We start from the raw sequence: 14,682 nt of genomic DNA on the forward strand, positions 1-14,682 counted from the left end.
CTCTCAACCATCAACCTCTAAACAGGGGTGGACTGATAAGCCGGGCAAATAGGACCTGGACCGAGGGCCCAGCATCTGGGGGGGACCACAAATAGCATCTCCAGGTCCCCTGATGTGCTGCTTAAGCTGGGGCTGACAGCTGCTCTATCAGTAACTAAGCAGTTAAGTGTGGGTTTAGTGGGGAACCTTGTGTCTGGATGTGGGGTTTGTTGCTTGGGGGCCCTAGAGAGTGTGGGGGTCCTGTCATGGGTCTGTCACTGTGAGGACCATGGATTGTGGGGTCTGGCCCTGGTGGTTGGGGCCCTGTCTCTGGCCCTTGACAACGGGGGCCTGGTGGGGGCAGGGCAGGGAGGCTTCCATGATCATTTGTATACATTTGAAAACATTTGGGTCAGTGTGAGACAGTGGGGGCCCTTGCATAATTTTTGCCCGGGGGCCCTGATTAGTCTCAGTCCGCCCCTGCCTCTAAATAATAGAAATTTTGGCAACCGCCAAACTTCCTCTTTATACGTGACCTGTGATTCAAGTGCTGTCTACTAATATGCTTCAGTTTTGCCTTTCCGTCATCTTTAAGTCACTGATAAGTACTCCAGCAAAGGGAATCGTATTGGGCTTAAAACTGAGCTGTCCAGTTTAACCGCTCCTGTTACAGAGCTTTGACATGCCCCTAACCTGTAGCAAAACCTTACCCGTAAACAGCGATACACACCCTCGCTACGTCACCAACAGAGGAGCTGCAGAAAACTCTCACTCTGACTCAGTCCTCCAGGTCTGCTGTCACAAATCAGAGGAACTTCGGAACAGTCTCACTCTGACTCATTCCTCCAGGTCTACTGTCACAAATAGAGCTGATCATCACACGGTCCTTACACGCTGCCTATGTGATACTGATTCCACTTCCTACGTAGGAACTATAAAGTTAACCTTGACAAAGATCACCTTTCAAATCAGGTACATTTTCCCTTCTGTACTTCCCTGAGGATCAATTCCTGAGTTTAGAATTGAGGAAAATACATTGCTCCGTATGTTAAAGTTGCAACAAGTTGATTCTTGCTCTGCAACATTCTGTAGATATTTTATAACAAATACTTCACAGAAGCATATCCGGGCTATTTATTCAGTAGTTCATTTGCTAAGTGATACATTCAAAATATTTAGTATTAAGTCTGCAGTTGAGATCCTCAGCATTAATTTAGTCTTACAACATGATGATGTCACTCACGCGCCTATCCTTGACCCACGCGCACATGGCACAGTCAACGTTCATGATGCCCAGGTGTAAAGTATTGTATAAGTATTTTGATATGGATATATGGGTATGTTATTTTAGGTAAGATTTTGTACTGCATTTGACAAAGGAGCCAATTGGGCTTCAAAATGTTATGCTGCTTTTATGAAAGAGGATTAAACGCTAAGTTTTATTTCTAAGACCACTGAGTGCTGACTTTTGTATTGAGATATATATATATATATATATATATATATATATATTTGGTATGGGAAGAGGTACTAGAGGGAATTACTGCGCCTGTTGGTGTGCCCACTCTGAAACAATTTGATCTTAAATTGCAAAAGTTTCCTTTAAAAGGATAAGGGGTTTAGAAGGAAAAATGAATGTGCTTAATATATCAAACTTTATAATCACATAAAGAAATTAACCAAACAAATTGGATATAAGATGAAAAACACACGAAATGATTACAATAATATAAATGATCACAATAATATAAAAAGCTGCTGTGATATACAGGTCCTGTAAAATAAACTATATGATCTTGCAATATGTTGTAATGAGTTTGTATATAGTTCAATGATAATCACAGAGGTATGTATCCAAACAGCTGTGTGAAATGGCTACTTACAGGAAACACCCTCAATCATAGTGAGTGTAGGGCACCTTATGGAGATGACACTGGTTCCTGGGAAACTGCTGGAGATGATCCGGTTTTCTTCTAAGTCATTTGTTTGGAGTCTGCCCTTTATCAAGACTAGAGTATTGGTAATGCCTATGAGCAATATATAGTGTGTATATTGGTATATTTGATCTTGACTTCCTGTAATGTTTGGGCGCCCAAACATTACAGGAAGTCAAGATCAAATATACCAATATACACACTATATAAGGCTCATAGGCATTACCAATACTCTAGTCTTGATAAAGGCCCACGGTCCATGGCAGAAACGCTTCGACAGTTTTGGGGAGTCTTTGCCTTCTTTTGGGGACTACATCCTCGATTTGAGATCCCTTACCCTCTATCAAGCTGGGCAGACTCCAAACCCTCCATCAAGCTGGGCAGACTCCAAACAAATGACTTAGAAGAAAACCGGATCATCTCCAGCAGTTTCCTAGGAACCAGTGTCATTTCCATAAGGTGCCCTACACTCACCTCATATGATTGAGGGTGTTTCCTGTAAGTAGCCTTTTCACACAGCTGTTTGGATACATACCTCTGTGATTATCATTGAACTATATACAAACTCATTACAACATATTGCAAGATCATATAGTTTATTTTACAGGACCTGTATATCACAGCAGCTTTTTATATTATTGTGATCATTTATATTATTGTAATCATTTCGTGTGTTTTTCATCTTATATCCAATTTGTTTGGTTAATTTCTTTATGTGATTATAAGGTTTGATATATTAAGCACCTTCATTTTTCCTTCTAAACCCCTTGTCCTTTTAAAGGAAACTTTTGCAATTTAAGATCAAATTGTTTCAGAGTGGGCACACCAACAGGCGCAGTAATTCCCTCTAGTACCTCTTCCCATACCAATTATCATTTCCTTAAGGGATTTCCTAGAAAGGTTTTTCCCGCCCACTAGTTGGTCATTTACAGCAGCCAGTTTGTGAGTGCACACTCATAGACACTTTTTTTGTATTGATTCTATTTTAGATACCAATTTACAGTTGGTCTCTTCCTATATTCAAGAACAAATTATTTGTTTTATTCTTTTTATTGACATCTACATTGGGATTTTGCTAATAGAACATACGACAGGGATATCATTACCCAATATTATGTTATAACTGTTGGCTAATCAATATACACTCCAATCACCCCAGATATATCCCACACTATTAGCCACTGTAAGAGTGAGAGTGTATTCCCACTTTTTGTCTTATAAATTTCTCATATACTTTCAGTGAATATATCTATACTCCTTATTCAATTCTACTGAGTTTTTGCGCACTCACTTTCAGGGAGCTTGTATTTGTACCAGTTGCACTTACATTCTACTTGTTACACTATATATATATATATATATATATATATATATATATATATATATATATATATATATATATATATATATATATATATATATATATATACACACATACATCTTTGGAGATTTATATGTATGTATCTCTATGTTAAAGCTCTTTGGCTAACACCTGAGACCTCATCTTTGAGCCCTTGTAACTTTTTTATGCAATATTTTTATTTAATCATTTTTAGATGGTGTTATTATGAGTGTAACTGTACTTTGCAATGTATTTTTTATGTGTTTTGTAAAAAAATTTTTTAGCAAAACAATTAACCAGAAGCTCTGAGGTCACGCTAACTTAACGCTCATTAACTTTAATTGCGCTCAAGCGGTCAAACTTACTTTCAAATTGTAATACGAGCTTGAAAACAGCCGCAATAAACCCCTTTTCACTTGCGCGTAACTGTTAGTGCGCCACTCGGAATCTAGCCCTACATTGGGCTGTGGTTTCAGTTACCAGATACAGCTATATCATATACAAAAATATACATAAAGGATCAATTTCCCATGCATTTCAAACTCTGCAGCTGTTATAACAATTCATTATAAACACATTAATGGTAACTGACTATTCATATTTTTTTAAATTTATATTTTTTAAATGCGTTATGCATACACTTACAATAGTTCACTGGTCAAGATGCAGTTTATAGATTTCTGGAAACAAAAAAACTGCATAGATGTGTACAGCCAGAAATTTGTGTACAGGGAGAGAAAATTCTTAAACATCTAATTAAATATTTTTATCACCAATCTTTTTTTAAAAAACATCTCTTTTAGATTGAGGCATTAATCCCAAACCAGTAAATTTGTCACTTGGGATTTTTTTTGTCTTCCAAGTGTTTTTAGAAAGTACAATATGGTATATTTTTATCAAGCACTTGTGAGAAAAATAAAGACTATAAATGGACTAAATATTTACTGGAAAGCAACCATGGAATTTAGACATTTGTATTTTATAACAATTACATTTGTTTAAATTGGAAAAAGGTTTATTTGAATGCAAAACAATATAAATATAGCAGAGACTGACTGTTGCTGTTCAAAATATAAATGTTTAACTTTGCTATAATTGCTCTATTACAAACAATAACATTTATGTACAGTAAAACATAATTTAAATCAAGTTATTTTGTTTACTAACAATAAAAAAATATCCATTCCAAAAATTCTTAAAAAAAAAAATAGAAAAAATAGAATAAGAAAAAAAAATCTGTTTTTTAGAGTTTACAATAATTTCTTCTTGGCTAGTCCTGTAGGTCAGATGACTGATAAGCAACTCATATGTGTATTTAAAGGGACAGTATACACTCATTTTCATATAACTGCATGTAATAGACACTACTATAAAGAATAAGATGCACAGATACTGATATAAAAATCCAGTATAAAACTGTTTAAAAACGTACTTAGAAGCTCACAGTTTATCTCTGTTGAAAAGGTAGTTGGAAAGCCCACTGCAAGTGGGAAATATCAGACCCACCCCCCTCCCCCTTCTTTTGTATATGAAAAGACCCTTTACACAAACAGGAGCAAGCTGGAGAAGGTAGCTGACGGTATTCACATAAAACTTTGGGGCTTGGTTAGAGTCTGAAAATCAGAGCGATGTTATTTAAAAATAAGCAAAACTATACATTTATTTAAAAAAAAAACCTTTATGGGCTATATAAATAGATCATCTACAAAACATTTATGCAAAGAAAAAATGAGTGTATAATGACCCTTTAACAGTAAAGAGTTTTCTGGGAAAAGCTGAATATAAACTTCGGAAACTATGAATTTAAAGAATGCCATAGACATTCTATTGTAGTCACTTGCTTATTGTGGTTTCTGCAGGACAAAGTACAAAACCTCAATGCACAGACTTCAAGATACAGAATGAGGGGAGAGAGGGGGAACTGGTTTACAGTCTTGTGTCAGCAGGGACTTGTTACAGTGGAACTTTGGCCATTAATGATAGACCTATATGTAAGCAATAGCACATTTTAATAGACAATGTTATTGTGCATTGTTTGGAGTCAATTCAGTGTTACCGAGGAAATGACGAGAAGGAAATTATTCCATGTCTCAGGAACTGTATGGTGCCCCTAGATAAGAAGCAACTTGTTAAGGTTGAACATAAAAGCAGGAAGTGGGCTGCTCACATTTCCTTTGATAGAAACTGCATTAGGGATGTAAAGAAACTTCTCTTATTTTACTTTTGGAACTCACACAGGACCTGAGCTTTTGCATGACTGTATTGGATATATTGACATTAAGTTTTAAATTTGGATCTTATGGCTAACCAAACGGTTGAAAACAATACATGTAACACATGTATAAATCCGTTACCGGAAAATTTCTGGGGTAAGACTTATATTTTATATTTTATTTATTTTCAAAAGCTTAATATGTGAAATATCTATCTAATGAAAGCTTTGCTTATAATAAAACTTATCTGGTCTGGGTATATATTTTAAATGATTTATGTGCTAGTTTTTATTTAAAACTATTTTGTTCATATACATTTAAAAAAAAAAAAATCTTTTTTCTAATGGTTGAGTATTATGTTTTTTATGTCAAAACTATTGTATTTATTATTAAGTTAAATCATAATTATAATAATATTAATAATGGAACCTATCTAATAAAAAATTATAAATTCTGATTCCATGCAAAGTAGAGATTATTTTTTTGTATGAAAGATTATTTTTAAAGGGACACTGAACCCAAATTTTTTCTTTCACGATTCAGATAGAGCATGACATTTTAAGCAACTTTCTATTTTACTCCTATTATCAAATTGTCTTTATTCTCTTGGTATCTTTATTTGAAATGCAAGAATGTAAGTTTAGATGCCGGCCCATTTTTGGTGAACAACCTGGGTTGTCCTTGCTGATTGGTGGATAAATTCATGCACCAATAAAAAAAGTGCTGTCCAGAGTCCTGAACCAAGTAAAAAGCTTAGATGCCTTCCTTTTCAAATAAAGATAGGAAGAGAATGAAGAAAAATTGATAATAGGAGTAAATTAGAAAGTTGCTTAAAATTGCATGCTCTATCTGAATCACGAAAGAAAAAAAAAATGGGTTCAGTAAATTTGGAGCGTTAATACATAGATAATTGATAATATTTAAAAGAAAAACACAGAGGAAATGAGTGCTAGAAAATATTTTAAAAGATTGGGCTGAATCAATTAAAATTATTTTTTTTACCCAAAAAGGTGTTAAAGTGTAAACTGCAGTGTATATATATATATATATATATATATATATATATCAAAATAACAAGAGTATTGCATTGAGCAATGATACTTTTTTTATTGGACTAACTATACATTTATACGTCGACATAACTATACATTTATACGTTAGTCCAATAAAAAAAGTATCATTGCTCAATGCAATACTCTTGTTATTTTGATATCTAAATCTCTGGACTAACATGGCTACTCCAATCAACGTGTATATATATATATATATATATATATATATATATATATATATGATACGGGAGGCACTCTCTGGTCTTTTAACACATGAAATTAAATAGAACAAGAATGACGTGCCTCCCTTTATTCTATGTATTTAACCATTGGCACCCTGGCAGCTGAATGTAGGGTGAGAGTGATCTTTCCTGGACTATATATATATATATATATATATATATATATATATATATATATATATATATATATATATCAGCACTTCAGGGGTGTACTTTAAACAATATGCAGAACCTAAAAGGCACAATCCTTTTTTTATAATTAATCAACTGGTTTATTCTTTAACATTTCAGAGTATATGTGTCTGTGTGTGTGTAAATATTTATATATATATATATATATATATATATATATATATATACATAAACACTAGAGAATAGATATCTATCCTCTCGTTATCAACTTGTATAAAAATGGCACAAATGTGTTATCCTCTGTTACTTATACACACCAGATTTACACTCTTGTTATCCCTCATTCATCCTCCTTTAGAAAACAACTGCATATGCAAAAATTAGACTGGAGAATAGAGATTTCACATGTTGTAAAAATTACCACAAATTATAAGGAACTTTTATGCAACTTTATAACACTTTGGAATATTAGTCATAAAAAATATAAAATTACAAGATATACTAATGTATTTTAGAAATTGATATTTAATAGATTTCCTGCTTCCTTTTAGAATTAGGTTTTATGTGATAATATTTAAGATGCTAAAATAACTAACTGCGTTAACTCACAACATGAACTATCTACAGAAATAATTTGTCAAGGATGTGCAAATATATTGCTTTATGATATTATTAGTTACAGCAGATAATTAAATTATTTAGTGCAAAATGTGTTATAGAAATTAGAGCAATGAAGGTTAAATGTAAAGTATAATAATAATATATCATGTACTGAATTATAATTCTTACCCTGAATATATTTTAAATGTATTTAAAAATATATATCATTTTTAGAGTAAAACGGATAAAATGATACTTAAAGGGCCACTAAACCCCAAATCTTTCTTTCATGATTCAGATAAAACATACAAATTTAAACAACATTACAATTTACTTCTATTATTTATTTTGCTTCATTTTTGCGATATCCTTATTTGAAGAAAAAGCAATGCACATGGGTGAGCCAATCACATGAGACTTCTATGTGCAGCAACCAATCAGCAGCTACTGAGCATATCTAGATATGCTTTTCAGCAAAGAATATCAAGAGAATAAAAAAAATTAGGTAATAGAAGTAAATTAGAAAGATGTTTAAAAATGCATTCTCTTTCTAAATCATGAAAGAAAAAATGTGGGTACCTTGGCCCTTTAAGACTGCATATAAATGAAAACAACAAAAGCCATACAAATGATATACAATGTCCAGAATGTATGAATTACATAAATATTTTTTTTTTCTTGTGTTGTAACTATTTATGTTTCAGATATAAACAATATTTTACTTAGAGATGTGAACTGCCAGGTAAAATGCACTAGATGCACACTTATTGCGTCCAGGTCTTAGTTGGGGCAAGTCCTGTTTAAAGGGACAGAAAAGTAAAAAATTAAACGTTCATGATTCAGATAGAGCATACAATTTTAAACAACTTTCCAATTTACTTGTATTATCAAATTGGAATTGTTCTCTTGTTATCCTCTATTAAAGAGTAAACCTAGACTGATAGGAACTTAGAAACAAGCACGTGTCTTTAGTATTCTATGGCAGCAGTGTGTTGCAACCATGTATAACATTACTATAAACATTTTTGCAGTTATTGCTGCCAAATGGTTGAAAACACGTGCACTTTCCTGAGCTCACCTGGGATTACTCTTTAACAAAGGATAACAAGAAAACCAAATAAAATTGATAATAGAAGTAATTTGAAAAGTGGTTTAAAATTCACTGCTCTAGCCAATCTATTTGTTTCATTTTAAATGTACTGTCCCTTTAAATTCTTCTCTTATTCTGTGGAGAATAACTATACGTGTGTCCAACTATTGTAAAGCAAAGGGGATATTGTTAGTGTGTTATAAAAATGTAATAGTTAAAGGGGCATGAAACCCAATTTTTTTTCTTTCATGATTTAGAAAGAGCATGTGATTTTAAACAACTTTCTAATTTACTTCTATTATCTAGTTTGCTTTATTTCCACAATATCCTTTACTGAAAAGCATATCTAGATAGGCTTAGTAGCTGCTGATTGGTGGCTGCACATAGATGCCTTGTGTGATTGACTCACCCATGTGCATTGCTATTTCTTCAACAAAGGATATCTAAAGTATAAAGCAAATTAGATGATAGAAGTAAATTGGAATGTTGTTTAAAATTGTATTCTCAACCTGAATCATGAAAGAAACATTTTGGGTTTAGTGTCCCTTTAATAATAATTATATTACATTCTACAAAAATCAGTTTATAGTGCTAAGCATCTTAAAAAGCTACAGTTTCTCTATTGTTGTTTTGGAATCTGTGGATATAAAAAAAACAACATTATTCAATCTGAAAAATGCTACTAGGCCACATGTTTCCCACAAGCTAAAATCATCAAATATATAAGTGTCCTTTTATGGAAAAAGAGCAAGAAGGAGAGCGGACGCATATGGGGATACACATTAAAAAAATCAAATTGCTATGGATATACGGTAGGTCTGAGTGTCAGTAGAGATAATACAGTCTAAAAACATTGCATTGACAGCCAAGAGTGTAATCTCTATTCTGTGCTTGTTATAGGAAATCAAGTATTGCTGTGTGTAACTGACTGTCAATAGTGGAATCAAACACTGTGTCTCAGCCAAGGTGTGTGAGATCACTGCTCTATTGATTACCTGCAGCCATATAGAAAACTCATTACTTTAAATGTTACTGGTAGCTGAACAAGAATTAAATTCACTACTTTCTGCATTTTACTAGCAGATGGGATAAAATTGTTGCTTTGTCACTGCTGGCTGACAAAACAAAAAAAAAAAATCACTACTCAGGTGTGATATATATACACAAATAACATTTTTTTCTGAAATACAGAAAAAAATAAACACATTATCCAAAATGAAAAAATTAAACCTAATCCCTATGAAAATAAAATAGCCCCACAAAATAAAAACACCCCCTAATCTAACGCTAAACTACCAATAGCCCTTAAAAGGGATTTTTGTAGGACATTGCCTTAAGTTTAACAGCTCTTAAACAAAGTCCCCCCTAACAGTAAAACCCCCCACCCACCAACCCCCCCCCAAAAAAAACTAGCACTAATAAACCTAATCTACCCATTGCCCTGAAAAGGGCATTTGTATGGGCATTACCCTTAAATGGGCCTTCAGCTCTTTTTCAAAGTGGCCAAAAAAAACTAAGTTAAAAAATTAAAAAAACAAACAAATTCTTTAAAAAAAACATAACACTAAAGCCCCAAATAGGTACTCACGGTTTCAGAAGTTCGGCGGAGAAGGTCTTCCAGGCGTTTTCATCATCTTCATCCACAGCGAAGGCGGTGCGGGGCAGAGGTCGGGAGCGGTCTTCCCAGATGTGGCAATCCTTGGCGGTGGTCCTCGGCAGCGACGGAGGTGGTCCTCAGCAGTGGCTGTCCTCTGCGACATGGAGGCTCCTGTTTATTCGATGTCCGTGGTATACTGAATATTGAATGCAAGGTACTGCAATCAATTTGGGGTACCTTGCATTCCTATTGGCTAAATTTCTCAAAACGGCCAATAGAATGAGAGCTACTGAAATCATATTGGCTGTTCAAATCAGCCAATAAGATTTCAGTAGCTATCATCCTATTGGCTGATTTAGAAAATTTCAGCCAATAGGAATTTAATGTGCCCCAATAAATATGGGGTACCTTGAATTCTTTCTTCAGTGTGTTCCGTTTGCCTTTGCTACATCCCGGTGGATTCCAAGAATGGCAGGGTGGTGAAAGAATCCACCTTTGGTGGATTTTTTTCACCACCCTGCCATTTTCGGAATACACCTGGATGCAGCAAAGCTGCATCCAGGTGAATTCTTTTGGCTGCCTCGCGCTGCCAACATTCCTTTGAGGATGGGTGCGCAACTGCCGATGGCGACGGACATTACTAACGCAATTATAGTATAGATTATATATATATATATATATATATATATATATATATATATATATATATATATATATATATATATATATACTGTTACGTAATAAGCTTTTTTTTTTTTTAAATCACGCTAGTGTTTAATGTCCCTTTAAATTAATTTTAAAGACATTTTTGTATATGCGTCAGAAATAAGTCACTGCATTTCAAATGACCTGCATAAACATTTTAAATAATTTTGTTAGAAAAATTTGCAGACCAGGGACACACCACTTAAGTATTTTTAGTGTTGCTGGGGGCAACTAGGGAGATATTTAAATGAGTTCCAGCACATATCAAGCAATTGATGCTCATTGGTTGATAAGCAGAACTCCAAATTCTTTTTTGATGACACATCTAGGGTTGCCACCTCAGAAAACAAATAATGCAATCCAGCAGCACTTTTTATGTTTGACCTGTAGCATGTATATCTCGTATCGGTTTTGCAGAATTTTGAGCTTCAGGGTAGGCTTTCTTATTCGCATCTGCAATCACAAGTTTAGAAGTTGTGGACATAAGACCACTGCTTCCTAACCTCTCTTCCACGTCAGAGGTGGCAAACTTAGAACATCCCAGAATAGGGTTGCCAAAAATACTGGAAATCTGTAGATCTGTAGGTCCCCCTAAAAGCTTTACCTTATCCCCCCACTTATAATCCCACAATGTATATTTTTTCACAACTGATCAGTAATTTTACTCCTTTGCTGTCAGTAACATACAAATAAATTATTTTACTTCTTTGGCTGCCGGTTAAATATGTAAATAGAAGTGATTTGACCCCCTTGCCTGTACCTTACTTTCTTCTGCTCCATATTTTTAATGTATTTAAGAATAAGCCTTTTATATTTAGCTAACACCCAGGGCCTTTAAAAAACTAGACATTTCAGTGACCAGTGTTTATGTAAAGATTTTACTGGACAGCCTGCTAATATACTAGTCTGTCTGGTTAAATAACAGACACCTGGCAACCCTATCCCAGACTCCTGTAATTGGTTGCGTTGGAGTAGGGGGTGTAGCAAAAAATAGTCTAGCCCTAGACAAAATAATCACAATTTTGAAATCTAAGTACAAATGAAATGGAGGTTTTGGAACATGGATTGGGGTTTGTGTCCACAAGAAACTTTAATCTTTTTGGTACTTTGATCGATGTTAATAGATTCATCCATATTCTTACTTTGAGAAAACATTTTGGTACAGATGATGCAACTCTAAATGATATTGATTTGTTTTTTGGAGTGCCTTTACCCCAAACCATTTCTTCTACCCCTCATTTGGAATTTCAGGATACTTGCAGTGTTTGTGATTGGAAGAACTTAACTTTATGGGTTATAATGATGTTTAACAAGCTTTAATGAAGTTAAGACCTAGATTTAGATACAAAGCAGGGACAAGACATTGGAATTGTTCCAGAAATTAGTGGGGGAGGATCTTATTACTCTAGTTTCTAAGTCTCAAACTGCAATTCCTTATCTTAGCAACCGTAAGATACTAGACTTAAAAACTCTGAGTCAGAGGGACGATTTAGTGATAAAGCAGTCTGATAAGGGGGGTAGTTTAGTTGTCATGGACCGTGATTATTATATACAGGAGGCACTGAGACAGCTTAATTACTGGGACACCTACTCACCCCTTACCAGAGATCCAACTAAAAGTATCAAACATCACTGATATATGAAGCTTTGGATAAGAGCTTTAATGATCATGGTAACACTGCTTTTCTTACAGTATGAAACCCTGTGATACCCATATTTTTTCACCTCCCCAAGGTACATAAGTCCTTGGTGGAGGTGAAAGGTCGCCCCATTGTTTCTGGAATAGTTTCACTTTTAGAACCTATTTCAGAATGGTTAGGTTTGATTCTACAACCCATAGTCATATAGTTTCATAGTTATCTACGTGATACCAAACATTTACTTAATTTAGTGGAAGTGGATGTTACTGCATTGTATTCCACTATTCCGCATGAAATGGTTCTGAAAGCAACACAGTACTTTTTAATACATTGTACTGGTTTTTATCTTGAGCTACAAGCATTTATTTTGAAGGTATTAAAATTGGTGTTGACTAATAATGTTCTCATGTTTAAAGGAAAGTACTATCTCCAGAGATGTAGAACAGCAATGGGGGCAACATTTTTCCCATCTTACACCAACCTGTTTATGGATTGGTGGAAGCTGTTCCATGTCTTTGGAGATAGATACCCCTATAGAAAACAATATTAAAATGTACTGTAGGTTCATTGATGACCTTATATTTATCTGGTCAGGTTCTAGGGAACATGCTATGGATTTTGTGAAATATTTAAATAATGGAGGGTTAACTTTTATGAGCAAATTCCATCAGGATGATATCTGCTTTTTAGATTTAAAACTTATGGGAACACCAAATAGCAGGGTTTGTACTACTGTATACAGGAAGCCCATATCTCGCAATTCCTTGTTGCGAGCCAATAGTTGTTCCCCAAGACATGTCCCATTTGCTATAGCAAAGGGACAATTTGTACATATCAAGCAAAACTGTTCTATGGATCAATTATATGAACAAGAGAAACTGAACCTTTGTGACAAATTGCAAGATCAGGGTTACTCAATTTAAAAAATCAAGAGGGCAATGAGGAGTATCGGTTGTACCCCTAGAAGCCATATTCTTCAGGTCAAAGTCAAACCTATTAAAAATTAAAATAGACTTACCTTTATAACCAGCTATAGCAACTAATATGATGAAACATGTAATATCATATGTAGGTATCTCCCTATTCTACAAGCAGACAAAAAACTGAGACCAAAGGGACAGTAAAGTCAAAATTAAACTTCCGTGATTCAGATAGAGCATGCAATTTTAAATGACTTTCCAATTTACTTCTGTTATCAGATTTGCTTTGTTCTCTTGGTGTCTTTTATTGAAGAATAAAACTAGGTAGGCTCTTAAGAGCTCAGGAGTGTGCATGTCTTTAGAACTCTATGGCAGCAGTGTTTTGCAGCATTATTTGTAGCTTTGTTATACAATGTTGCAAAACACTGCTGACCTAGAGTACTAAAGACGTGCACACTCCTGAGCTTTTATGAGCCTACCTAGTTTTACTCTTCAATAAAAGATATGAAGAAAACAAAGACATAAATTGGAAAGTTGTTTAAAATTGTATGCTCTATCTGAATTATTAAAGTTTAAATTTGACTTTACTGTCCCTTTAAACATGGATTCCGTTTTGCCTATTGTAGAAATACAACTATAGGTAATTTGGTCTCACCAAGTCAGTTGAAGAAACCTAAATTGCGTAGTTCATGGCTGGATATTAAGGGAATCTATAAATGCAGACACCCTAGATGTAAAGCATGCAACAAACTAAATTATTTGAATCATATGCCACTGGGAAAAAATATTGAGCTGTATTAATTGTTCTACCTCTAGGTGGTCTATCTAGAAGCATGTATTTCATGCAGGATGAAGTACATGGGTATGACCACTAGGAAGTTACAAACTAGAATAAGGGAACATTTAGGAGACATTAGGCATAGGGATGCTTGCTCAGCCATGGCTAACCATTTCATAGTTAAACATGATTAAGATGTATCAACATTTACTTGGTATGCTATAGAGCAAGTATTCAAACCCACATGGGGGATAGAGTTTCCCTCCAGGGAAAAATAGATTTTTTTGGACCCATAGATTACATACCAGGTTACCTATAGAATTCAATTCCACTTATGATCTTCTAAATCATTGTTAAATAGTGTCTCCCTCCTTGTTAATTGTAGACATACATTTTTTTTATGATCTTAAAGATCATTGTTAGCTTCTCTACATGTGAACTGATACTTTATGCCAATT

At 34.3% G+C, this 14,682-nt stretch overlaps 1 protein-coding gene across 1 annotated transcript in view; it reads left to right on the top strand.

Annotated features, from left to right (window-relative positions):
• The first annotated feature begins 5,468 nt into the window (after nucleotides 1-5,468).
• Nucleotides 5,469-14,682, top strand: part of MYCT1 (MYC target 1) — a 105,452-nt gene continuing 96,238 nt past the window's right edge. Inside the window, exon 1 of the mRNA XM_053711807.1 lies at nucleotides 5,469-5,624. Within this exon, the coding sequence (XP_053567782.1) occupies nucleotides 5,555-5,624 (70 nt within the window). The 5' untranslated portion in view covers nucleotides 5,469-5,554. The remainder of the gene's footprint in view (nucleotides 5,625-14,682) is intronic.

This window comes from Bombina bombina, chromosome 4, assembly GCF_027579735.1.
Source record: "Bombina bombina isolate aBomBom1 chromosome 4, aBomBom1.pri, whole genome shotgun sequence".
In the NCBI taxonomy this organism is placed as follows: domain Eukaryota; kingdom Metazoa; phylum Chordata; class Amphibia; order Anura; family Bombinatoridae; genus Bombina; species Bombina bombina.